Genomic DNA, 24,562 nt, shown 5'->3' on the forward strand with positions numbered 1-24,562 from the left:
ACTGCAGGCTTAGGATCCCAATTTGATTTTGGATTAGGAGCGCCACCCAAAATTCGATGGGGCCTGTATCTTAAGGTTGGGGTCAGGCCCATGCCCAGTTTGAACACCGTCGATAAGTAAGGCTATGATTCCATCACAGGTATTTTTAGTAAAAGTCAGGGACAGTAAACAAAAATTCATAGAAGCCTCTGACCTGTTCCTCAGCAGAGGCAAAGAGAGCGCTGCTGAGGCTTGCAGCTGGCTCCAGCCCCGTTGCTGCTCCTGTGGCAGGGGCTGACCCAACCCCAGCTGCTGCTCCGGCGGCCCCAGGGCTGGGCTGGCTGCCGGTCAGCTGTTCTGGTGGTCCCTGCTCCGGCAGCCCCTGCTCCGGCGGCCCCTGGACTGACAGCTGCTCCAGCCCTGCCCCAGAAGACATCCCAGAAAGTCAGGGAACTCATGACCTCCGTGACAGAATTATAGCCTTATCGATAAGCAAATTCAGTCCAGCATTATAGCCTTCTGAGAGTGTAAACATCAAGACGACAGAGGAATCAGTTTGGATCAGAGAAACTTGCTTGTGTTCAGAGGACAGCTAGTTGGCCAAGTGAAGCAAGTTCTCTGTCTTGTTTCAAGCTGCCGAACTGCATTAAGAGACAGCTACGAATACACTCTGTACGTCTAAAACATTACACTTCCACGGAAGCCATTTTTATAGATGCCATGGGGCTCTGATGCTATTGCAGACAATCCATTTGAGCGTAAATAGGAGAGGAGGGGATCTGTGGGGAGAAGGAGGGGAGATTGTCTGCCTGACCATCTCTCTATTGAGATCAGGTCCACAAAAAGAGTTTCACAGCACCTGAGGGAGGGCTTGATTCTGCCACTCTAATTCATACTGGGCAGTGTCTTACAGTGCTGGTAGTCCCACGGATTTCAGCCGACCTACTCGGGAGCAAGGTACTGCTCCAAAGCAGGTGCTTCGACAGCTTAGCTATGGAGTAAGTTATGGCTGGAGGCAGGAATTTCTGGGTGTAATTAATTCTATGGCCTGTGTTGTGCAGGAGGTCAGACTGGGTGAAGATAATGGGCCTTTGTGGTCTTCAAAGCTATAGATCTCTGCATGTATAGTCACCCTAGGAATAATGGGATGAAATTAAAGAGAAAGTTTAAGGTGGATATCAGAGAAAACATCCTGAGATTCACCTTGATTAGCCTGTGGAATAATTACCAAAGGAAGTGGTAGAAGGCCTATCACTTGGAATGTTAAAAACAAGGCTTGACCGACCCTGCATTCACAAACCCACCTTATGATGCAACACTGGTCCCTGTTGTTGCGTTGCATGTTGTAGTAGCAATTGTCAGCTATTGCGAAGATGTGGGGGGGCATCTCCCCAATTTTTTTGTTGGTGTACAGCCGTATCTGCTCTGGGGAGTAGATAGGTAACAGCTGGTAGGGGTTCACTGCCACCAATATCGAACCTGTATACGTCTAGAGGAGAAGCACAAAGAGGTTTATCGGGACAAGGCGCCCCACCCGAGCAGCTTTGACACCCAGGACCAAAGGCAAAGGCAAAACAAGCCCGGGATTTTCAACAGCCACCGGAAAGGTGCTGCTCATTTCAAAAAGCCATTTACAGGGTGAATTCTGGAGTCAAAATGAAGCAAAAGCCCCAACTGTGCAAATCAACACAAACCAACCCAAAACTCCGAGCCAGATTTCAATCACTGTGAAGTTTAGATCCGGGTTTTCAACATGGGACCATCTCTTCAACAAACATGGTCAGAGCCACCAGAGACCCACATCTGTCAGGTGCATTACGAGGGACCACTGCCTGGACTGCCCAAATAATACAGTTGTTTGCAGCGTTGTTGTAGCCCTGTTGTTTAAAATTTGACAAACAGCCCAAATAATAAAGGTATGTCACAGAAAAGGCCTTTGATCCATCTCTACCACAGATCACTCAGGAGCCTGGAGCTGGGCTGTGATATTGGACAGCTACTCCCTGGGGACCTTTGTCACCTTCCTACGACCCTCCTTTTGTGATACTCCTTTGGAGATGTCATGGGGACGGCAGAGGAGGAAGAGGGTGCAAGCAGCCCCTCCCTCTGCACAGTCACGCTGATAGCAGCCTTCATTTGGCAGGAGGTGCTGGGGAAGTCAAACAGGGGGGACATGGTAGCATGGCTGGCAAAGCTAGTGGCCCCAAAAGAGGAGTGTCTGGGGACAAGGATCCCACAGGTTCACTCCCTGTTTGTGCTGGTGACTCCAGGCAACACTGCAGACAGATTGCCGCTCATTAAAGGCTGCCGCTTCTCACCAAGTTCCCCCTTAGTGCCTCGGGAGAGTATAATTACAAGGGCATAATGCCTCTAGACAGGCCTGTTCAAGGTGCATCTTCTTTCTCCCCCTCATGCACCATGGCCCCTTACATGAAACCAGTTATAGGAATTGACCATGATCCAGGTTGCGTATCCTAAGATGAGCGTGAGTGATCGTGCCAAGGTTAACTGTTGGCACCTCAGTGCAGCCTCTCTAACTGAAGGGGCCTACTGCAATTTAAGAAGTGCTGCACCAACTGGCATTAGGAAGGTTTCTAACCCTTGGGCAGTACAATCCTTTGCAATCTCTAGCTCTTGTGATTCATTTCTAGAGGGCTTCTCCTAGGGCTTAATGCCCGCTGGCCAAGGAAGCTAATTGGCTGGAGAAGAAAAGGTTACTCGCCTTGTGCAGTAATTGAGGTTCTTCGAGATGTGTGTCCCTCTGGGTGCTCCACTCTAGGTGTCTTCGCGTCCCTGCGCCTCAAATTGGAGACTTTTGGTAGCAGTGTCCGTTTGGCCTGCACATTTGCTCTCCCCATCTTGCGCTGTGCTTTGCTGTTATATAGTGCTGTGCAGGCAAACTGCCCTCAGTTCCTTCCCTACCGCAGAGCTCATACGGAAGAACCCCAAAGCAGAGGGGAGGAGGCTGAAGGTATTTTTGGTAGGAATTTGGAATGCGGTCACAATGTGATTTGTCCTTTAATAAAATTTTAAAGGAGGGTATGCCATTAAGGCCCCTCTTTCTCCCACTCTCTGAGCTAACGTGATGGCCACTAGGAATGTGGTTTTCGTAGAGAGGTGTGGAAGTGAGCAAGTGGCCCTAGGGTCAAAGGGTGATCTTATAAGGCAGTTTAAGACAAGATTAAGGTCCCATACTGGTGCGGAGTCTTTGATTGGAGGGTAGAAGTTACCCATACCTTTAAGCAATCTTTTTGTTGTAGGAGAGCAAACACCAAATGATCATCTGTCTTCTGGTGGAAAGTGTTAATGGCTGCGAGATGCACGTCTACCAAGTTTAGAGATAGGCCTGATTTCTTTACGCTTAGGATGCAGTCAAGCACAATCGGTAGCAAAGTGGATGTAGAAGTAATCTGTCTTGCATCACACTAGAGTTGGAATCTCTTCCATTTTTGAATGTATGTGTGACGGGTAGTTATTTTTTCTGCTAGGTAACAGTACTTCCTTCACGTCCTCAAAACAGTTCATTTCTAAGCTCTGGAACCATCAAGGAGCCATGCTTTGAGCCAGAGAACTTGCAGATTTGGGTGATGGATCAAGCCTGCATCTTGAGAAAGAAGATGAGTAACGGGGTGGAAAGTAATTGGTGGACAAGCCACCAGATGAAAAAGGTTCAGAAACCACGTCTGTCTTGGCCAGGTTGGAATTATAAGAATAACTCTGGCCTTTTCTTGCTTTATCTTGAATATCACTTTGGATATTGGTGGAATTGGTGGAAAGGCCCATAAGAGATGTCTGTTCCATCTGAGCAGAAAAGCATTCTGAGAGAACGGTGACCCAGGCCTATTCTGGAGCAGAATTGGGAGCGTTTCTTGTTCTTGGCTGTGGCAAATGGGTCTATCTTTGGAGTTCCCCAATGTATGAATAAGCTGTGAAGGATGGTAGTGTCAACTTTCCATTCATGATCTTTGGAAAATTTTCCACTGAGAATATCCACTGTAGTGTTCTGTATGCCCAGGAGGCAAGTTGTTGAGTTGCCGATCTGCTGATGAATGCACCAGGTCCACTGCCTCGGCACACAGGGAAGGTGATCTTGCTCCTCCCTGGTGGTTTATGTAGGCTATACATGCAATCTTGTCTGTCAAAATCTTTACATGTTTGTCTTTGATCATTGGTGGGAAGTGTGAGCCTGTGTTCCTGACTGCTCTCAGCTTTAGTAAGTTGATATGTAGTGTGGATTCAAGAGGGGACCATTTGCCCTGAACAGTGTAGGTGTCCAAGTGGGCTCCCCATCCCATTAGGAATGCATCTGTCATCAAAATTGGTGGAGATGTTCGTGTTGTTGGAGCAAATGAGACTGGGGGTAATAGCTTGGGGCCTTAACTAATGCATCAAAATTGTTGTTTGGATGTAGAAGGTTGTGATGTTGATGATTGTGGGGCTGTCAGTCTCCATTTTTGTAATCCCTGTCTGTTCCTTTAAGGATCATAATTTCTCTGGGGAGAGGGAAAGTCAGTAGGATCAAGATCTCTGTGCCATCTGGCACTTACTACATCTCCTTCTTTGGGCAGGAATGTAAATACCCAGAGAACATAAGGTGATCCTAGAATATTTTAATGTGTGTAAGGATTTGTCAGTTCTTTGTGCAAACAATTTACATCCCTCAAAATGGAGGTCCTCCACCATAGCTTGCACCACCCTGGGAAAGCCAGAGAGATGAAACTAAGACGCTCTCCTCACGACAACTGCTGTGGAAATGGAACGAGCAGCTGTATCTGCAGCATCCAGAGATGCCTGCAATGCTGTTCTCACAAGGAGCTGACCCCTCAGCAATGATCACGGAAATTGCTCTTTCTGATCCGACAGGAGGTGTTCAATAAAGGCGTTTAATTTAGAATAACTGGTATGGTTGTATTTTGCCACGAGGGCTTGATAGTTAGCGATCCTAAATTGCAGGATCACTGAAGAATAGGATTTATGGCCAAATAAATCCAGTCGCTTCCAGTCCTTACATGGTGTCGTTTTAGCGCGGTGTTGTCTGCCACGTTCATTAATGGCATTGGCAACCAGTGAATTTGGGGAAGGATGAGAAAATAAAAAGTCCCTGTTTGTAGAGGGCACATCATATTTTTTGTCCGCTCTTTTGCCCGTTGTGGGTATTGTGGCTGGTGTCAGCTATATAGTTTTCCCTGGATCAAGCAATGCCTCATTGATGGTGAGTGTAATCTTTGCTGATGACAGTGTCTATAGGATGTCAAGCAGTTTAGGCTGTGACTCTCTGACTTCTTCAAGTGGGATTTACAGGGAATCCACCACCCTCTTAAAGAGATCTTGAAATTGCTTGAAGTCGTCTGCTGTAGTTGGAGGAGGAGGCATGACCACCTCATCAGGAGATGATGAAGAAATGTTGGTCATTGGAATGGCTTCCTTGTCTAGTCTCTCCTCCTGTTCCTCAAAAGTCTCCTCTTGAGGATCGGGGGTCTGGCTATTGATGCTGAAGATCACTTTCCTTTATCCCTCTGGGTGATGCTAAAGGACTTCAAAAATTGTTGTCTATATGCCACCCATGGGTTCTATTATAGCCAATGAGATGGTGGAAAGGGCATAAGTGGGGGCATCCAAGGGTCTCCATACCAACTTGGTGGGTCTCTTCGACTCTAGTAGTAGATTGAAGGCACATGATTTTCTACCTGACTAGCTCTCTAGTACTGTAATGGAGAACCTTGGACAAACACTGAGTATAGGTCATCCCCATCATCTTCCTCGTCGTCGCTTGACAGGGGTGGAGCAGTCATAGATGGTGGAGTAGAATATCTCGATACCACATGTAAGTCCAGGGATGTGGGTGTAAGCTGTACCATGGTTATGTCGGTGCCTAGTAAGGGTGATTCAAGCATCTCCGAGATCATCAAGTCTTTGGGGAACTGAAATTCCTGCAGTACCGGAACAGCCATTGGTACCATTGAGGTCAGCTGAGTAGATGACGTTGAAGTGGAGAGAGTCATCGGTACCAGAGGCCCTCTGTGTCGGAATGGCCAGCAGATGTCGCTGTAGCCTTTTGTGGTGCTGGTGTACTTAATACCCACTGTCTACAAGACTCTGTCAGTGCCGTTCTAGAGGAGTTGGGTTTTTCTTTGCCACTCCTTTCTCCTGAGAGTTATGATCTGCTTGAGCCTACCCTTTTAGGATCTTTGGACTTACTGGTGGTACCAATACTTGAGGATCCTGCAGCCTCATAGTTATCTAGTCATGGGTTGGTCGGCACCGAGGTTATTGGCCGTGCAGGAACCTTTTTCTTTTGGATGATTCCCTATTTGGAGAACTAGTGGCCTATTTTTTGAGACTTTCTGAGAAGAATTCAAGGATTTCCTCTTTGAAGTCACTGGAGAGTTTTCATCCAAAGATGTTGATGGGATCACTCTCTCTCAACAGGGACAGCTGTCCAAGGCGGGTCCCAGGCATAAGGCCGGAGGCTGGTTGGCGTGAGCTTTCCATCATGAGCAGTCTACATTTTAGCCCATGACTCTTTCTGGTTCTGGATTTTAATTTGAGACAAAACGTGCACTTCTGAGGCATGTGTCCCTCTCCAAGAGAGCGAAGGCAGTGGGAATAGCCATCGCTGACAGGAATGGCTTCCTGACACGAGAGGCAATGTTTAAATCTGGAGGAGTCGGGCATACCCTTTTCAGGGTTCACTTCCCGAACGGGAAGAACTAGAGAAAGCTAACATACACTAAGGAGATAACTATTCTACAAGCAAAATAAAAAAATTGGTTTTTTTTGAAAAATGAAAAGAGAAGAAGAAAGTATTAACACTAACTGAAGCTCTATTACTGCTACGGAAAATTAGTAAAAAAACCCACTAAGTAGAACCTCTGTCAATGGGCTCTACTAAGGCTCCGTCTCAGGCCAAGAGCAGTTGAGAAGGATCTGAGAGCGGTATGCCCACATAGCGCCATATAGCAAGAGAGCACAGCACGAGACAGGGAGAGTGCAGGTGCAGACCAAATGGACACTACTACCAAAATCGCTGATCTTAGGTGCTGGGATGTGAAAATCCCTAGAGTGGAGCACCCATAGGGACACTACTCAAAGAAGAATATCCAGTTTATAGAAATAACAGACCAGGACAAGAGTCATGTATCCCAAGCCGAAGGTCAAGGACACAATCAGTGTCAAAATCCTTTATCTTTGGTGGACCAAGTAATGAAAAGACCAATACCGCCTAGAAATCGCTATCCAAAGAAAGAGCTGGTCATTTTAATGCCCAAAATAATATGCCTTACACCCTTTTAACAGCATGTTCTACTATCACCAGATGGGAGGAGCAAAGTAGCCCATTCCATGGGAAACCTCCCTGCATCCATGATAAAGAACTCTACTAGGCTTTAACAGGGCGTTGAGCTGCCTGGGAATGCAGCCATTGTGGCCAGCTTTCCTAGACAGCCAATAGGTGACTGACCCTAAGCTTACGTGGAGTGAGCAAGAATAATTAATTGCCTGAAACAACCGCAAAAACAAAGATCCCTATTACAAAGTAAGGTACAGTCCAGCTTTCTCTTGCTAACATATGTTGCAAGTTGCAGATAGGGTGAGTTTGAATTTTTACTCACTTTTGGAAACAGCATACTGGGCCACTGTTCCTGAGAAGGCCAGACTAAGAGATCTAGAGACCAGCATGGGCAGCCCCAGTTCAAATTTCTCCCACATAATCCTGCTAATGTGCCTCAATCCTGATTTGGAAGGGCCATCTCTAGGCATGGGAGGGTAATTCCCTCTCTATGGCCCACTCAATCCTTGGCATCTGCTCAGACTTTCAATCGGGCTGCCAATTAGTGCCAGCTGTGGAGGTTTTTGTCATAGGAACCCTTGCCCACTGGGAGCTGGACTGGACCCCCAAACTCATTTCACAGTCAACAAAAGGTAGTAACTCTCTGATTGAATCCTGGGCTGGATTTGAAAGCACACCCTAAAAGATGTCTGAGGTTTTCATGCTGCTTCATAACTTGGTGAGATTTACAAGTTATAAGGCATTTCTAGGCAATTGTAGGGACATGTTTAACAGTGCATAGAGGCAGAAATATCCCACTTCGTGTTCTCGTCACTCATTCTCAGAAAGACTGACTTTGCTCCTGGCGTGAGTTTGTGACATCCCCATATTCCAACCTTTGGTGGTAACTTGTCTGTACTGGCCAAGACGCGTGACGCTGACTACGGCCAAAGATCTTTTCAAAGGAGTTAACCATTAGTGGCAGGAATGTTTTCTTCATGTTCCCACTGACCTTTCCCTTGTGATCATTGAGAGACTGTCAGCATAAACTCCTGTGTTATCTCAAGAGATGAGCTTGGTTTGACTTGTTCCTAGTTGACAAATACACACAGCTTGCCCAATTTTAACAGCTGACAGCATTCAAGACTCTGGCCCCGAACTGATGATGGGCCAAAGGGCAGCTACAAGAAAATATTTGCAATTCTCGTTTCCAAGTCTGGTTAAGAGTAAAGCCCCTCTGTTTTGGTGTAAAGATCAGCTTGGCTGTACATATGAGTGATGGTTCTACAAAAGCTGACGGTTTACACCAGGAAATGCTGTTCCACTGCAAACTTGTTACTGCCCGTGTGACCTACATTTTCATGAGCCATGTAACAAATCCACTCAGCTCCTGATTCCAAGAGCACCCCAAACTCGTCTTGGCTTCAACTGGAGTTTTTGCTGCTCAGGGAATGCAGGGTCACACCATGACCAGATACTCCTGCACTTTAGCAACCCCTATTCAGAAGCAGATAGACAAAACCCTGCTCAGTAACCCAGTGTCGCGACAAAACACCCCTGCTATTCAGCACAGTTTTTCTCAGCACATACAAGCAGGAGCCATGCAGAACAGCGCTCGCATAATCCTTTTCATTTTGTCGTGGTTGCTTATTTCCTCCAAACCGGGCTATTATACATAGCTGGTTACAGCCCTGTCCACCTGGCATCACATCCGCAGACTCGATACTTTGCTCTTCTAGGAAGAGGCCACATTTCTGTCATTGTGGCAAAGCGCCGCAGCCGAAGGGGTAATGGTTTGGGTGCATTCACGGGGCAGCAGAAAAGCAGCGCAAGACAAATGAGAAACGCCACAAATGGTGAACGTCAACGAGCGAGCCAGCGGATGACATGACAATGCATTGCGGCAATGGAAGGTGGCTCGATACCTGTGTGTGTTATACTTACCCTCCCACCACAGTTAGTCTTAGGGTTAAAAAGGAAGGAAGGAGAAAAAGGAAAATACATATTGCATTAGAGCAGGACTACAAAAGCCTTTCGCCAAGTCGTGGCGAAGTTTTCCCCCCCTCAGCCTAGGGTGACCAGATGTCCCGATTTTATAGGGACAGTCCCGATTTTTGGGTCTTTTTCTTATATAGGCTCCTATTACCCCCCACCCTCTGTCCTGATTTTTCACATGTGCTGTCTGGTCACCCTACCTCAGCCAGCTGAACCGGGAAAGTCACAGATTGTCAGAAACCTCATGGCAAGATTCAGCAGTGCCAGGAACACCCTCAAGCAGCGCAGGCCTGTCACGGACCATACTGAGTACTATCACTTTGGGCTGAGGAGAGCAAATTGTACCTCATGGAACCGCTGCCTGCTGGGTTGGTCTCTACCACCTCGGCTCCATTCACAGGGGCATACACAGTTTCGCAGAACAGCCAGCCACACTTCCCGACACTCTACTCACTTTTCCTCTGCCATGGTGATAGATAATGTAAAGGGATGGTTTATTCACCTGTCAAAATTTCTCTCTCTCTCTGACCAACCCTCCTCACTCCCCCCCTCCCCCCCCCAAAAAAAACCCATAGTGATGTGAGAACTAAAAGCCAATCTGTTTTGCTCTTCGTTGGTCAAACAGATTTTAAAATCTTTGACCAAAATCTTAAAAAGTTGATGCTTAAAATTAAGCTCCTGAATGCATATGTAGCCATAGGTGGTGTTCCTGTCCTGGGAGAGCACCAGCAGCAGAGACCTGGCCTAAATATCACTGCAGACTTTTTGCAGACAACGCACAAACAGAAACAGGGGCAAAGCTCATTGAATAAATTCGTTGCTACAAATGATTGGCCCAGCTGTACTGCCCATCTGTCCAAGCCTGTGCCAGTCCCTTTGTCTCCTTCCCCAGCTCTGGGGATATCTTGGGATGTGCGTTCCTCTAACAGCCATCTCACTTTGCTGTAGAACCGAAGCGGTGTATGGCTAAGGGAACGGTGCAGTATTTCAGCGACTGCTGCAAGCCTGGAGTCGTTAAAGAGATTAAAAATTCATCATTGCTTAGGGGATAAACTCCTAATGAGAGACAGATATCTGGGGCCGCATTTCGCACATCTAATAAAAGGTTAATGCGCTGGCTGGAGGCACAGACACCCAGCATCCACCAAGCACTCAGAACTCAGCAACCAATCTCCTGTTAAAGAGGGGACCTGCTCCCCGCTGCACAGAAACCCACAGGAGGAGATCCACCCACTCCTACCTCTAAATCAGCAGCCATTCACAGTCTTTGTGCACTGGTCAGAGCTAGGCGAGTGCTCATAGGGGCATCAGCCTCTCCAGGGCCCAGGCCAGAGCCATCTGGCTGGGCGCAGCGGGTGATGCGGGCTGCACCCAGGCGTGATAGCCCTGGGCTCTAGGAGGCCTCCTGCCCGGCAGCACTCCTGCTGTGGAGGTGCACATCAGCACGAGACTGGCTTCCTGGCACAGTGGCACCCTCGTATTCCCCTCCTCTGGCTTCCTGCTTCTTGGTTTCCATTTGTTGTCTCTGTCGCTTTTCCTCCTCGGACTCACTCTAAAAGAGCCTCCCTCTTTGCCCTTCCCGCACGTGTAAAACTAGGGACAGGACATTTCGATGGACTTTCTTCCCACGAGGGCCTCCATTTCCCAGAAAACGACCACAGGATCCCGCCCTGCCTTTAGGGCTGACACCCAGGCATCATCGCCTTCTTCCTTCCCCTCTCCCCCCCCCCCCCCCCCCCCCCCCCCCCCCCATGCCTGGACAAGCCCATTAACGCCACTACCTGAACCTGCCAGGAATGCTGCTGTTCAGACTTCCCTCCCCTGGACTGTATCTGCACCCAGCCTATGAGAAAGGGGCACCCCAGTCTCCTATATCAGCCATCACCGGCAGAGCCTGACTGCAGGGCTGGGGGCCTGGAAGTCCTGATAGCTAATGGTGGGTTAGACACTGAATCCTACTGGGGCCTTGGGGCAGCATTTACAGATTAGGCTCCTAAATCAATGGCACAAGCATCAGAGGCACTGAATGCTTGTAGCTTCCATTCATTAAAATCTGAAAATCCGGCCAGTTATTCAGGTGCCTGAATGTGGATTCGTAAATGTTGGCTTTAACTTCCCTGTTCCTCAGTTTGCCCATCTGTAAACAGGGGCTAATACTAATTATCTGTTTCACAGACTGTGGGAATTAGTTGGTTCAACCTTTGAAGATGGATGTATTACTCTCATTGATGCCTATGAAAGACCCCAGATACAGGGAAAGCAGAATATTGGAACTGAGAGGAGAATCTGTCCTCAGTCAATAGCACTAAGAAGCAAGAGACAGCCTCAAAAACGCTGCGTGAAGACATGACTGCAAAGCAGCTGACCTTGACCTTTACTCAAGACAACTGTTTGTTACATATAAACCAGCTCGCCTCACCCTCACCTACTTCCCAAAAATGCATATTCCAACCTAAGAGGCTATGTTAACCCTTCCCATCGCATCAGCACATTTCTCTCTAATTAAACAAAAATGTGAAGGAATCATCGTCCACTCAAAGCTACCAAAAAGATACTGGGAGGATATTTTCAGCAGTTGCCCCATCTCCACTGTCTTCCACCCTTCAAAATCCGTACAATGTAATAGCTGGTGAAACATTGCACACTGGTTCCTGCAAAGCTGAAGGTGTATTGTTCAACGTCAGGAATGGTGGGCTAGTGCTAAGGTTAATATTTTGTCATGGTTATTTTTAGTAGAAGTCAAGGACAGATCATGGGCAATAAACAAAAATTCATGGAAGACCGCAACCTAAAAAATAATGGGAGGAGCTGACCACTGGGGGGGCCTGAAGCCTGAGCCTGTCATGGGGGCTCTAGCCCCACTGCTGCTGCCGGTGGCTGACAGCTCCAGCCCCACCACTGCGGCAGGGGTGCAGTCAAAGAAGTAACCGAGGTTCCTTAAAGTCACGGAATCTGTGACCTCCATGAGTAAATGGTATCCATAGTTATTGCTAAACCTATTTTGACTGCCTTGTTTCTTCATAGGTTTCAGGGCCGGAAGGGACTATTAGGAGGATGCGGTCTGATCTCCTGCATCACACAGGCCAGAGAATTCATCCAGCTCTGGAACCAAGCCCAGCATTTATGAGAGATTTGGAAAAAGCTGATGTAACATTTTTTCTCATTTTCACATGCCCCCAGTTCCATCTGAGGCAAGGAGTGGAGCTGGCAAAATACCAAAAGGAAAGGCTGCTCTTGCCATATTTTTGGCCTACCTGGAAACAGGGTCCACTAGAAGTCTCACAAGTAGAGATAGGCCTGAACCAAACTCAAGCATCTGAACACCCTCAAACTTTTGCAAGATGTGTGCGTGTGTGTGTGTGTGTGAGTGTGTGAGAGAGAGAGAGAGAGAGAGAGAGAGAGACCAAACTCAAGCATCTGAACACCCTCTAGATGACCCTAATGGTCCCTTCTGGCCTTAAAATCTACTAGCCTTTGAATCACTCCTCTTTAAATGAAATCCTTAAATTGTTTCAAAAAAAGACCTTGGAGGGTATGTCTACACTGCAATGTAAGCCCAGGTTAGTAGAACTCGAGTTAGCAGACCCTGGGTTAGTTAACCTAGATTTTAAGCATCTACACTCATTTGTAACTCCAGATTAGGAATTGTTGAACCCTGTATCTACACTGTATTATGCAGGCCTGAGTCCAATCACCCATGTCCCAGACTTCCTAGTGTGTTCCCAAACTATGGCCGCACTTACCCTTTGTTCATAGTGTAGCATGGAAAAACTTGACTGCCCACCAAACTTGACTGTCCAGAGGACAAAGAATGTCTGTCTGGGGGATTGTGGGATACTTCTGGTGGATCCCAGAGCACGAGTCCAGTGGCGCTGCATCTACACTGCAATGCAATAAGTCTTGAACCCTGGTTTAACTCACACACTCCATCCCTGGGGGGTTCTTAAGACTCTGGGTCCACATGATTTGTGGGATTAAGCTTGAGTTTGAGCCCTGAGTTTACACTGCAGTGTAGGCAGAGTGAGGGCAGAAAACGATGTACTTCTGCCATTGAGTGCCTGCAAGCCTTACAATTTAAGAACTGTCCTGAAGTGCCCCGCTCTTACGTGATCACATTGACTATTTGGCAACATTGAAGAGCGTGCCTGCATTCACTCCAGGTATGTTTTACTGCAGGCACAAAAATGTGCATCTTATGACCCTGCAACTGCAAGCCAGCAGCCAGAGATTCCACAACTTTGAGAAAACAAACAAAGACCCTTTGAACTCTGACTCCTTTCCTTTTGGAGTTGTAATGTTATAGTAGAACAACCGAGCAACTCAATTTACCTCCACATTATGTCCTAAATTAAAACCAATGCAGCTGCACAAGTCCCACGTAGGGCAGAATCTGGGTTGTGGAAGTGTTAGAACCCGCAGTGCAGCGTCAGGAGGAAATGGTTGAGTTTGTAAAGCTAGTGAATTGAGCATACCAGGTACGACATCACTGAGAGACAAACCTGCAAATCCACAATGCTGATTTTATAGTCGCTTTGCCGAGCACTTAAACAGCACTTAAAGGGGCGTTAAGGCGGCATGTGCATATCAGGAATTTAAGAGTTCTAAGAAAAATATTGTAGCAATCAAAACGCAGCTGAGAGAAACCAGGAAATTCGGAATTAATAAGTCTTAAGTGCACACCCCAGATATTGCAAGGTCACTGTGGGAAAATTGCCTTGTCACCCCCTAGGTTATTTAATTCCCTGTCACACTGTGTGGATTCTTCAGCCACGTCCCCTATGCTAGGGATCCTCAGTTAGGTCAGCTAAACATGTTGCGATCTTAAAGGGCGCCCAGGCAAATACCTGGGGATCGTTAGTCGTTACATGGGCCATGGGATCTACAGCTTCCACTTGGACAATGAGAAACTCAGTTTAATGCTTCACCCAAAGAACTGTGCTCATAACAGTGCAGAAACTCCCTGCACTCTGGAGCCACTCTCGGGTGTAAACCCAGGCTCCCATGTGGGACTTCAATCCACTCGCCCAGAGGTGAGGGCGCAGCGCTCCCCATTTGGTCACATAAAAGGACTCAGATTTAATTAACATCCAGAAGATATATCCTTTCCCCAATTCAGTAAACCCGCACGTGCAATGGCATCTCACGTCCTGCATGAACGGCATGTAAACTTTGCAGCAGACATGGCAGAGAATAGGTACGCATGGGGCTTGGACCAGTGCAGGATATACATGAAAATAAGCACAACAAAGCTGGGGTGAGATGACTTTCTCCAGGTGGGCACTCACATAGATAAGGTGCTCTCGGTAACGGATGAGCAGGTTCCGCAGAATCCCAGCTTCATTCAGGTCCCCCAGGCGGATCATGTCCTCCACCCCGTGGATAGAGGTCGGGTGCATGGGTTTGATGTGGCTGGCATTGTGAGGGAAAATCCAATGTTCCTGGAAACAAAAAGGGGAAAGAGGTCAAATGTGAGCCTACCATGATATACACCCTAGCCAGATTCGGAAAGGACAGGATGAAAGGATTATGCAGTACAAGTGGCATGACAGCCATTAACTTTAAAGGATCATAGTGAAAAGGAAATGATCTCAGATCCCTGCAAGACCAGGATATAGCTGTGTTTTAAGGCTCCTAGACTCAAGGGCGGCCAGGCGGCTCTGCGTACTGCCCCGCCTGCAGGTACCACCTCCGCAGCTCCCATTGGCCGCAGTCCCCAGCCAATGGGAGCTGCGGAGTTGGCGCTCAGGGTGGGGGCAGCGTGCAGAGACCCCCCTGGCCACACCTTGCATCTAGGAGCCAGAGGGACGTGCCAGTCACTTCTGGGAGCCACACGGAGCCAGGGCAGGTGGGAAGCCTGCCTTAGCCCCGCTGTGCCATCGACTGGACTGTTGCCTGTTAAAATCTCCCGGATTGCCTTTAATAGTCACTGAGAGATGGAGGCTGATTCCGGGAGATTCCCAGCCAACCCAGGAGGGTTGACATCCCTATTTGTAACAAAACAAGAAACCGGTACAGATGACTGGGGCTGGCTACTGAAGGGCTCTGTGGGAACTCAGGCGCAGGTTAGGGAAGATGTTAGTGGGGATCCTATAGGAGAAGAGGAATAACTAGCAGGAGCAGAGGTAACTAAAAGCACTAATCTAAAGTATTTATATAGGCCCTGTGATAGAGTGCTGGGAAGCAGCACCTGAGGCAGCCCTCTCTCTGGTGACTGCAACCACAAGTAGTTGCTCTGGAGTAGCCCTGATTAGGAAGAGCTGTGCCTAATTGGTGGATTGGGATGGGCTGAGGAGAGCCCCAAAGGCTAATTAGCACATTACCGGAGAGGTAAAGAAGGCACAGGAAGGACAGGAGAGAGTGACAGGCTTCTCAGGGAAAGAAGAGATTGCTCAGGGGAAGAGACCCTCTGTCTTTCCCTCTCCTTGGCTGGGTGAGCTAAGGATTGTATGTTATGATAACTACACAGCTGCAAAGGTTTGCAAAGGCGGTGGGAAAGAACAGTGTAAATAAACTGCACAAAGCGTTTCATCAGAAGCAGGTCTCTGAGTGGTTTGTGGCTAGAAAAGAGACAGGAGCAGGACAAGGCCCTGTCACAGCCTCCCCCCTGCCCTGCATCACTGTCATGTCTGATCTGACCTCACAATCTTTGATGTATTTATCCTCTCAATCCCTCCCCCCTGTGAGGCAGGGCAGTGCGTGTGACAGATCCAGCAACTTCCTGCAGTATCCTTGAAAAACCTTATTGTATTGAGTTTAAATCTCTTTGGAGTCCATTGTATTAAATGCAAGGCTTATGTTAGGGTTACCATATTTTAATATTCCAAAAAGAGGACACTCCACGGCCCCCCCCAACTCCGCCCCTTCCCACCCCAACTCCACCCCTTCCCCTGAACGCTCCGCCCCCTGCTCCTCCTCCTCCCCTGCTTCCCACGAATCAAATGTTCGTGGGAAGCCTGAAACAGGCAGGCAGCCAGCAGGTAAGCCGGGGCTGGGGCTGGGGTAGGGGTGGAGGCGGGGGGGGGGGTGAGGAGGCACGGCCCAGTCCAGCCCCCGAGGCCGAGCGGCTCCCTCCGGCGGCCGGCCCTGGCCAAGAGGGTCTGGCCTTAGTGTCTCCGGCCTGGCTCGGCTCGGGCCCTGGGGCGCCGGCCCTGGTTCCGGCTGAGCGGCGCCGGCCGGTGGCCAAGCACTCCCAGCCCCGGTCTCAGTGGCTCCAGCCCGGCTCGGGTCCCAGTTCCAACCGAGCGGCTCCGGCCCGCCCCGACCCCAGTGGCTCCGGCCCTAGCAACTCCAGCTCAGCTTGGGCCCTGGGGCACCGGCCCCGGCCCCAGCCAAGCGGCTCCGGCTCCGGCCCCAGCCCCGGCCCCAGCCGAGCGGTGCCGGTTGGCGGCCAAGCACCCCCAGCCCCGGTCCCAGCGGCTCCAGCCCGGCTTGGGCCCCAGTTCTGACCGAGTGGCTCCAGCCTGGCCCTGACCGAGTGGCACCGGCCGGCGGCCGAGCACCCCCAGCCCCAGTCTCAGCGGCTCCGGCCCAGCTCGGCTCGGACCCCAGTTCCGGCCGAGCGGCTCCAGCCCGGACCCAAGCCCCACGACCCCTCCCTATTTTCCCGGACATGTCCGGCTTTTTGGAATTTCCTCCCAGATGCAGATTTGAGGACCAAAAAGCCAGACATGTCCGGGAAAATCCGGACATATGGTAACCCTACTTATGTATTATTGTTAAGACCCCGATTATGTCACAGAGGTCACAGGATCCATGACTTCCATTGACCTCTGTGACACTTTCTGCCCCGGGGCTGGAGCTCCCAGCTCCCACCCTGGCAGGGAGGCCCTCTGCAGCTGCCCAGCCACAGGGGATGGCGGGGGGATGCCCTAGAACTCCCAGCCACCATGGCAGGTGAGGGGACCCTGCAGCAGCCCATCCCCTGTGGGCGGTGGGGGACCCCAGAGCTCCCACTTGCTGCAGGTGGCGGGGAACCCCCCAGAGCTCCCTGTTGCTGGGCAGCACCCGCCACCCACACCCCACCCCGAGCTGCTCAGCCGCCACGCAGGGGGATCCTGGAGTTCCCACTCACCGCAGTGGCAGGGGGACCCTGGAGCCCCAGCAGCAATGGGTGCTGAGCTGAACCTGCCTCCCCATTTTGTCAGGGATATTTTTAGTGACAGTCAGGGACAGGTCACAGGCTTCCGTGAATTTCTGTTTATTGCCCGTGACCTGTCCATGATTTTTACTAAAAATATCCCTGGCAAAATCTTAGCATTAATTATTGTGGGCTGGGATTGCATGTAACTTCTAGTGGGGAGATGGGATGGGAATCCTAGGCCATGTTATGAACTTCAAAGGACTATAGTGAACGATGTGCCAGACAAGGATGGGACAAACCATATCAAATTCCCACCTCCAGTCATTCAAAAAACCCAGGCTTTTGAAGCCCCACCCTAAAGAGGAGACCACTGTCTGCTTTTCATCTGGTCCTGGAATCTGAAGATCAAAGGCACTTGTTCATAACAGCCTTAGCTCTGAACTTGTAGCCAGAGAAAACCCCTTAGTGGGCTCTCAATGACTGACTTCTGCCAAAGCCTTTGATGGAATTGGGGTGATCTCTGGTAAACTTAAGCTTATTAGAATGCGCGTAGGTTCTTTGATTGATTTTTGATATTTTCTTTGTAATGCTTTCACCTTAAGAATACATGTGCTTGCTTAAAAAGGGCTGTGTGATAACTTGTAACTGCTAGCAACTGAAGCTGTTCATAGCCTCTGGAGAGAAAGCAAAGCTCCGACGCTGGCTGTTTAGGCAGTCTATTGCAGTATAGGCCGGGAATGGTGCAGCCTGGAAAAAACCTGGTCAGTAGGGAGAGAGATGTGGGCCTCTACCTGAGAGATGTGACGGCTAAGGAGTCAGTAGCCTAGAGGGGATATCCTTGCTGGACCACGGAGGGGGGAGCACAGGTGCATATGCCCTGAAGTGTGCCAGTGCTATTAGCCTCATTTTACAGATGAGAAACTGAGGCACATAACGGGTAAGTGACGTGCCCAAGGTCATACAGGAAGCCTGTGGCACAGCAGGGAATTGAATAAGGGCTCCCATGTCCCAGGCTAGCACCATAACCCCTGGACTATCCTTCCTCTCCAATAAAATAAATTGGAAACAGGAAAAGGCTTAAACAAGCCCCTTTAATTGGGTCTGAAATAGACAAGTTGTACGCTAGCTACTTTGTGTTACTGCATTGTCTTGTGATGGTCTCCCTTGTCAGAGTTATTCCCCTCCCCACACCCGCCCGCCTACTTTCCCTCCTTTTGTTTGTTACACCTCCTCAGTGCATCTTGTCTTCCACCTATGTCCTTGGGGGCTGGGACTATCTCGTGTTGTGTGGCCCCAATCCAAAGTCCATGGGAGTTCATGGAAAGAATACTATTGATTTCAATGGGGTTTGGATCATACTGTGCATCTGTACAGCACCCAGTGCTTAATCCTATTTGGGGCCCTATATCTGACCCTAATACAAAGGACACACAATCACAATCCTCTTCTCCTTCATACATACATTGCCTTCATCGTCCACCACCTGGATCTGCCCAGAGTCACAAAGCTTGACCACGGCTCCGATGGGAACGTCGAATTCCCGACCGGTTTTGAGGTCCATCCATACATAATCCCCCTGAAACAAAACAGAGGAAAAGCACGTTCTCAGTAAAGATGAGCAGAAGAACACAGCACTGCAGGGAGGACTAAATGTTCCTGGTTAGAGTAATTTCTGAATGTTTTACTTCCAAACATGGGTGTGAGAACAAGCGACCTCCTTTGCAGTCCATACAGTACCCAACTTCTAGGTAGTGCTTTTCATCAGTAGACCTCAGAGTACTTTACAAAGGAAGGTAAAGTATCATTGTCACCATTTTACAGATGTGGAAACTGAGGCACAGGGGGAAGTGACTTGCCAGCAGGCCAGTGCAGAGCTGGGAATAAAGCTCTAGTCTCCTGAGTCCAGTCCAGTGCTCTACCCACTAGGTTACACTGCTACCCCTTCCTCATAGGCGGGTAATAAGGCTATTGTGAGGCAACTACGTCTTAGCACTACAATATATGCTACCTATGTCATCCATTTTTGGCAAACTGACCTGCTGCTAATCAGACAACTACTCATGGGAAACCATTTCACACTGTAAAATCTAGTCTGCCCCCTTTTCAATACATTTTAAAACAACATCACAGGCAGAGGGTGGTTATGGGAGGGACATTAAAAGTAAACCAACAAGAGACACAGGTTCAGTCTGACTTGAACCCAAAAGCCTCCCCCACCAGAATCAAATGCACTGACAAATGGTCCCGATCAGCAAGTCGTGCACGTTCAGTACTGCCTGAGCCAGTGCAAAAAGATTAACAGAGGGGTTGGAGCAAACATGGCCTTTCCTCTGTGCAGCGGGTAGGTCTGAATCTGCACAGGGGCCCCGGGAAAGATGCTGAGGGCCCGAATCTTCCGCTGTGCCCGTTCTCACATAACAGCAGGCAGGAGACAGGGGAAAGATTGTTTATTTTGCCACTGGGCAGTGAATGTCTTTGGCTGGAGGTGCGGGGAACTGTGCTCACATTGCAGATTTTTACTATTAAATTGAATTGTAATTGCTGCAAGCGTTACAGAGAGACCATACCTGCGGATGCATGTGTCACACCCATCTCTAGTCCAACGTATAGCTGACACTGAAGGGAACCTGGAACGGAGGGCAATGCCAGTGTGTTGTTTGCAGACAACAGGTTGTTATCTCTGCATGTGCAGCAGTCTGACTTCTGCTTCCAGTTCACTCTCACCTCCTTCATAGAACAGCTTATTCTCAGTCCAAGCAAAAGTGACTCCAATGCAAACATGGCACTGTGACTAGAAAGCAGGCTTTCGACATCTCACTCTGCATTCCCCACCGCACTCAATGGGAATTTTGCCTAAGGACTGTCAGATCAGGCCACTAATGTGACCCCACATTTCCTACACGGGTTTCAAATTACTCCTGTGCAAGAGATGTTCACCATTGTCCTCAAAGAGGGAAGAACCAACCTTCAATGAAAACATGACATTCTTTCCTGCCGCTAAACCTGATCCTGGGAGGTGCAGAGCCTCCTCCAATTCCACTGCTGGCAAAGGGAGTTACGGTCCCTCTGCCCTTTCTGCAGCCATTTCTTTCATAGCCAACTAACAAGGAAAATAGAACATCGCTAAACATGCATCACTCTTGTCATCTACTCAATGGGACTGGAGAGGATGATTAACCCTTTGAGGGTCATATGGTCCATACAGGGGGCTGGACTAGATGACCTCTTGAGGTACCTTCCAGCAGGGCCGCCCAGAAGGGGGGGCAAGTGGGGCAATTTGCCCCAGGTCCCGGGCCCTGCAGGGGCCCCGCGAGCCCTGGCCGAGAATCTCTTCCCTGGCTAGAGGCGCCTTTTTAATTTTTACTCACCCAGCGGCGGTCCGGGTCTTCAGCGGCACTTCCGCAGCGGGTCCTTCAGTGCTGCCGAAGATGTGGAGCGAGAGAAGGACCCGCCGCCGCCGCCATTGAAGACTCGGAGCACCGCCTGGTGAGTACAAGCGCCGCAGCAGGTGGTGCCTTTTTTATGTCCGTTCCCCCACTTTGCCTCAGGCCCCCTGAATCTTCTGGGCAGCCCTGTCTTCCAGCCCTACATTTCTTTGATTCAATGAAACCTACGTCCAGAAATTGACTTAGGCGATGCACTGTACATCAGTGGTTCCCAGCCATTTGAAGGTGGAACCTCCACCTTTTGCAACAGATTGCTAGATGGCTGTCCTCCAGGCCTTGGGCCAATTGCTACCATCTCTTCTTTCCTCTTCTCATTTCTTCCAGCTCTTTCTCTCTCTCTCTCTCTCTCTTCCTCTTCATCCCTAGGATCTTGTTTTTTTTCTGTTCTATGTATGTTTTTCCTTTTTATTTTTAATGAGATTTTATATTTAAGCTCCCCCAAGCCACCAGACAGCTACAGACTGTTCAGGCTGGGGATTGTCCATCCGCGAATCTAGGCGGAACTGCATGCAGTCTTGCTGCTAAGCAGAGCGGTGTGAATAGTGGGAGTCAGCAAGTTGTTGTTTGCACCTGCTGTCTCTGCCTCCATGGACTGCTACTCTGGGAGCTACTGCAGCAGCATCAGGGAGGGAAGGCAACGTCTTCAATGTGTCACCCAATCCACAGCACAGTAATGCTTTTGAGGTGGGGATCCCGGATCCCGCAGCTTTCTGCACTCCCAATACTTCTCCGCTCTGCACCCAACTCTTGCCAACCCCGAGTGTTCCAAAATCATGAGTCAGGCCACAAAAAAACATGAGATTTTTTTTCAAATTAATAAATGTTAGACTCATCTTCTTGGCCTTATGGTTTCTGAGCCCTTAGGGTGAACTTGCTTCACCCTTTTGCTCTGTTCTCCTCAGCCAGGCAGGCTAGAAGTGTGCTTGTTTCTAAACGAACCTGAGGTTCTCAGGTAATCTCTTGCTTCCAGCAGCCACGGCCTTCAGAGAAACCACAAATATTCCAGGACTTACGATAAGATGGTGAGAGTTGGCAACACCGGTATCCCTACGGTGCTAGCTTATTGTATTAGCACACAATCAGGCACTGTAATATGCTGCCTTTTGCCTAAATACTGACTGTTAAAGTCATCATTCAGGCCAGTAACTTAAGCAAACTCTCACTGTTTTCAGGGAGCTTTTTCCTGAGCAAGGTTTGAAAATTCTAGGCCAGCTCTGGCAATGGCAACCTTATTGTTTAGTACCATCGCCTGGTAGTATCCCTGGATTATACAGCCAGATGCATATAGAATGTTGGCAAGTTATAATTAAAATACACTATCTTGTTATTAAATAGTCAACTTCTTTAAACAGCTACCATAGCTACCAAGTTTTGTGCAGCTCCACGAATAGCATTTATGCACATTAATTATTGAGCAAATTTCCTTATTTACATCTGATTTGCATATATATGTATATTTCAGCTTGTTTTAAAATGTAGGTGTGACGGGTTGGACCCCCCTTCTGGGATAGCACCTGATGTGCTGGGGTTTCACTGAGCCTCCCCTGCTCACTCAGCCTGGGTTCCCTCTTACTGCTTTGCTGGATTAAGCTCTCCGGCCTCTTGCAGCGCACACACACAGGTAGGGCCACACCCCGCTGCAGTAACAGACTGAAGTCAGCTCCCCTAGCACTCACATGCCCCGCCACAGTGGGGTACAAACCCAAAGGTTTTATGAAATTCGCCCCCTCCCTCAATGTGGAGGGAGATATGCACAACTTATTCCCCCCCCCCGTTAGAAATTACATAAACTGGGTTATATTATAAACAAGAAATAAGTTTATTAACTATGAAAGGTGAATTTTAAGAGAATATAAGAGATAACAGACAGAACAAAGCAGATTACTGACAAAATAAAGCAAAATACGCAAGCTAAGCTCAATATACTTAAGAACAGGTTACAAAAATGCAAATTCTTACCCTAAATGTTATTTTAGGCAGGTTGCAAAGTTTCTGTGGTTCAGAGTTCCAGTTATATTCCTTTTCAGACTGGACCCCTGTCTTAGTCTGGACTCCCCCCTTGCCTTCCCTTCAGGTGGCTTTAGCAGTCTTTCTTCTCGGGCAGACAGGCCATGGAGAGGAGGAGTCCTGTTTGCCTTCCTCCCCACCCTTAAGTAGGATTTGCATAAGGCAGGAATCCTTTGTTTCCCAAACTTGACCCCCCCCCCGTCCCGTCCAGTGGAAAGTTACAAGAAGTCCCAGGTAATGTTTAGTATCAGGTGACAAGACCACCTGACTAGTAGTGTCAGAGTTACGTCCCCAGATGCCTCCCAGGAGGGAAAGAGATTAGTATCTTCATGGTTTTATTGTTCCTTCCTGATGGCTCATCATATTTGATGGCCTGTCATCTGGGGGGGTGTCTTCCCACTACACACCCATTTGTAATTGTTACATAGTCCATATTTCTAACTTTAGATACAGAAATGATACAGGCATATATATTGGATAATCACATTCAGTAAATTATAACCTTTCCAGTGATACAAGACCCATCTTGCACAAAGTATATTTTAGTTATGTCGTATTCATATCATAAGCATATTTTCATAAAGACTATGGAGTGAAAAGTTACAGTATGGATTTAGAGCTTGTGAAAGGCTTCATCCAAGATTGACAGACCTGGTGATGAAGCCCCAGGCGAGTTTCCCTACACAGACTGCCCTGTCAGCATGCCACACTCTTGATCTGGGATGGAGACTTCCTCGGCAGGGGGAGCCAGAGCCTGGGGATTGTTGAAAGTTTCCCCTACTCTTCCCCTCCCCTCACCAGCCTTCCCTATTCTGCCATTTTTCAGACCCTGCCCCCTTCTCAGCTCCCCTATTCGGCTCCTCATATTCTTGCTTTGCCCTTTCTATTAGCAGAGACCTTCTCCTAGGGCTCTATGCTGCTCTGGCACCAGCAGGGGGACTAGAGAGAGAAAAGACAGACCTGGCTGTCTACAAAGGAGGCCCCACACTGCCCCCAATGGCTGAGAGATGCTGCTACAACTCCTGCTCTCAAACCAGCTGGGTGCGTGAGGCTCAACTGGGTTGTGCGAATGTGTGACAGAGCCTCCAAATGCATGAGTGTCTTAGCACTGACGATATTGCCTAATACATAAACGGCTCTTTACAGTCTTGTATTTTACATTGCAGTGACAGCAACTGGATTGTTACTAAAGACAATTTCGTGCATTCAGCCTCTTTGTTACACAGGGTGAGGAACACAGCAAGTGGGTGGATGTAGCCACTCAAATTCAGTGGGCATCGATGAACGTTGGCTGTGATTCCCTGTAACTTTTTGAAAAGTTAGGCTCAGATTCTCAGCTGGTGTCAATCAGTAAAGCAGTATTGAATTAATAATAACAACAATAATATTTGTTTACTGTTGCAAAGTGCTTTGAGATCCTCTAACGAAAGGTGTTATATGAATCAGCAAACCAATTGATGTCTCTGAAAGCATTCCAGTTTATATCAACGGAGGCTCTGGCTGTTACTGTTTAAAAAAAGAATCTTATAATGTGGCTCAAAATATCTTCAGCAGTACCTGATAAATAAGGAAAATAATTCTATGTTTAGAGAATCAAAAATAGATACCTTATCTTTAGAACCAATAGAAAAATTGGTAGAAGAGGAAAGAAAAAAAGATATGGGTAAAGTAAGTGACATATTGTTCAATCATATATCAGTTTAAATTGTATACTTTAGCACTTATACAACTTCTTTAAGTGGAGAAGCTCAAAGCATTTTACAATAGTTGACAGTATTATCCTCATTT

The 24,562-nt window shown here is 48.4% G+C and overlaps 1 protein-coding gene across 2 annotated transcripts in view; it reads right to left on the bottom strand.

Annotated features, from left to right (window-relative positions):
• The window catches only part of MYO7A (myosin VIIA), a 106,456-nt gene extending 87,574 nt beyond the window's left edge, over positions 1–18,882 (bottom strand). The window contains exons 1-4 of one of the 2 annotated variants that reach the window (XM_034759123.1): positions 18,784–18,882; positions 14,527–14,679; positions 9,191–9,208; positions 1,284–1,468 (exon numbers count right to left, since the gene is read on the bottom strand). In XM_034759123.1, the coding sequence (XP_034615014.1) occupies positions 1,284–1,468; positions 9,191–9,208; positions 14,527–14,679; positions 18,784–18,882 (455 nt within the window). The remainder of the gene's footprint in view (positions 1–1,283; positions 1,469–9,190; positions 9,209–14,526; positions 14,680–18,783) is intronic. The other variant, XM_034759124.1, reaches the window with a different exon arrangement.
• Between the last annotated feature and the right edge of the window lie 5,680 nt (positions 18,883–24,562).

Source organism: Trachemys scripta, chromosome 1 (assembly GCF_013100865.1).
Source record: "Trachemys scripta elegans isolate TJP31775 chromosome 1, CAS_Tse_1.0, whole genome shotgun sequence".
Lineage (NCBI taxonomy): Eukaryota > Metazoa > Chordata > Testudines > Emydidae > Trachemys > Trachemys scripta.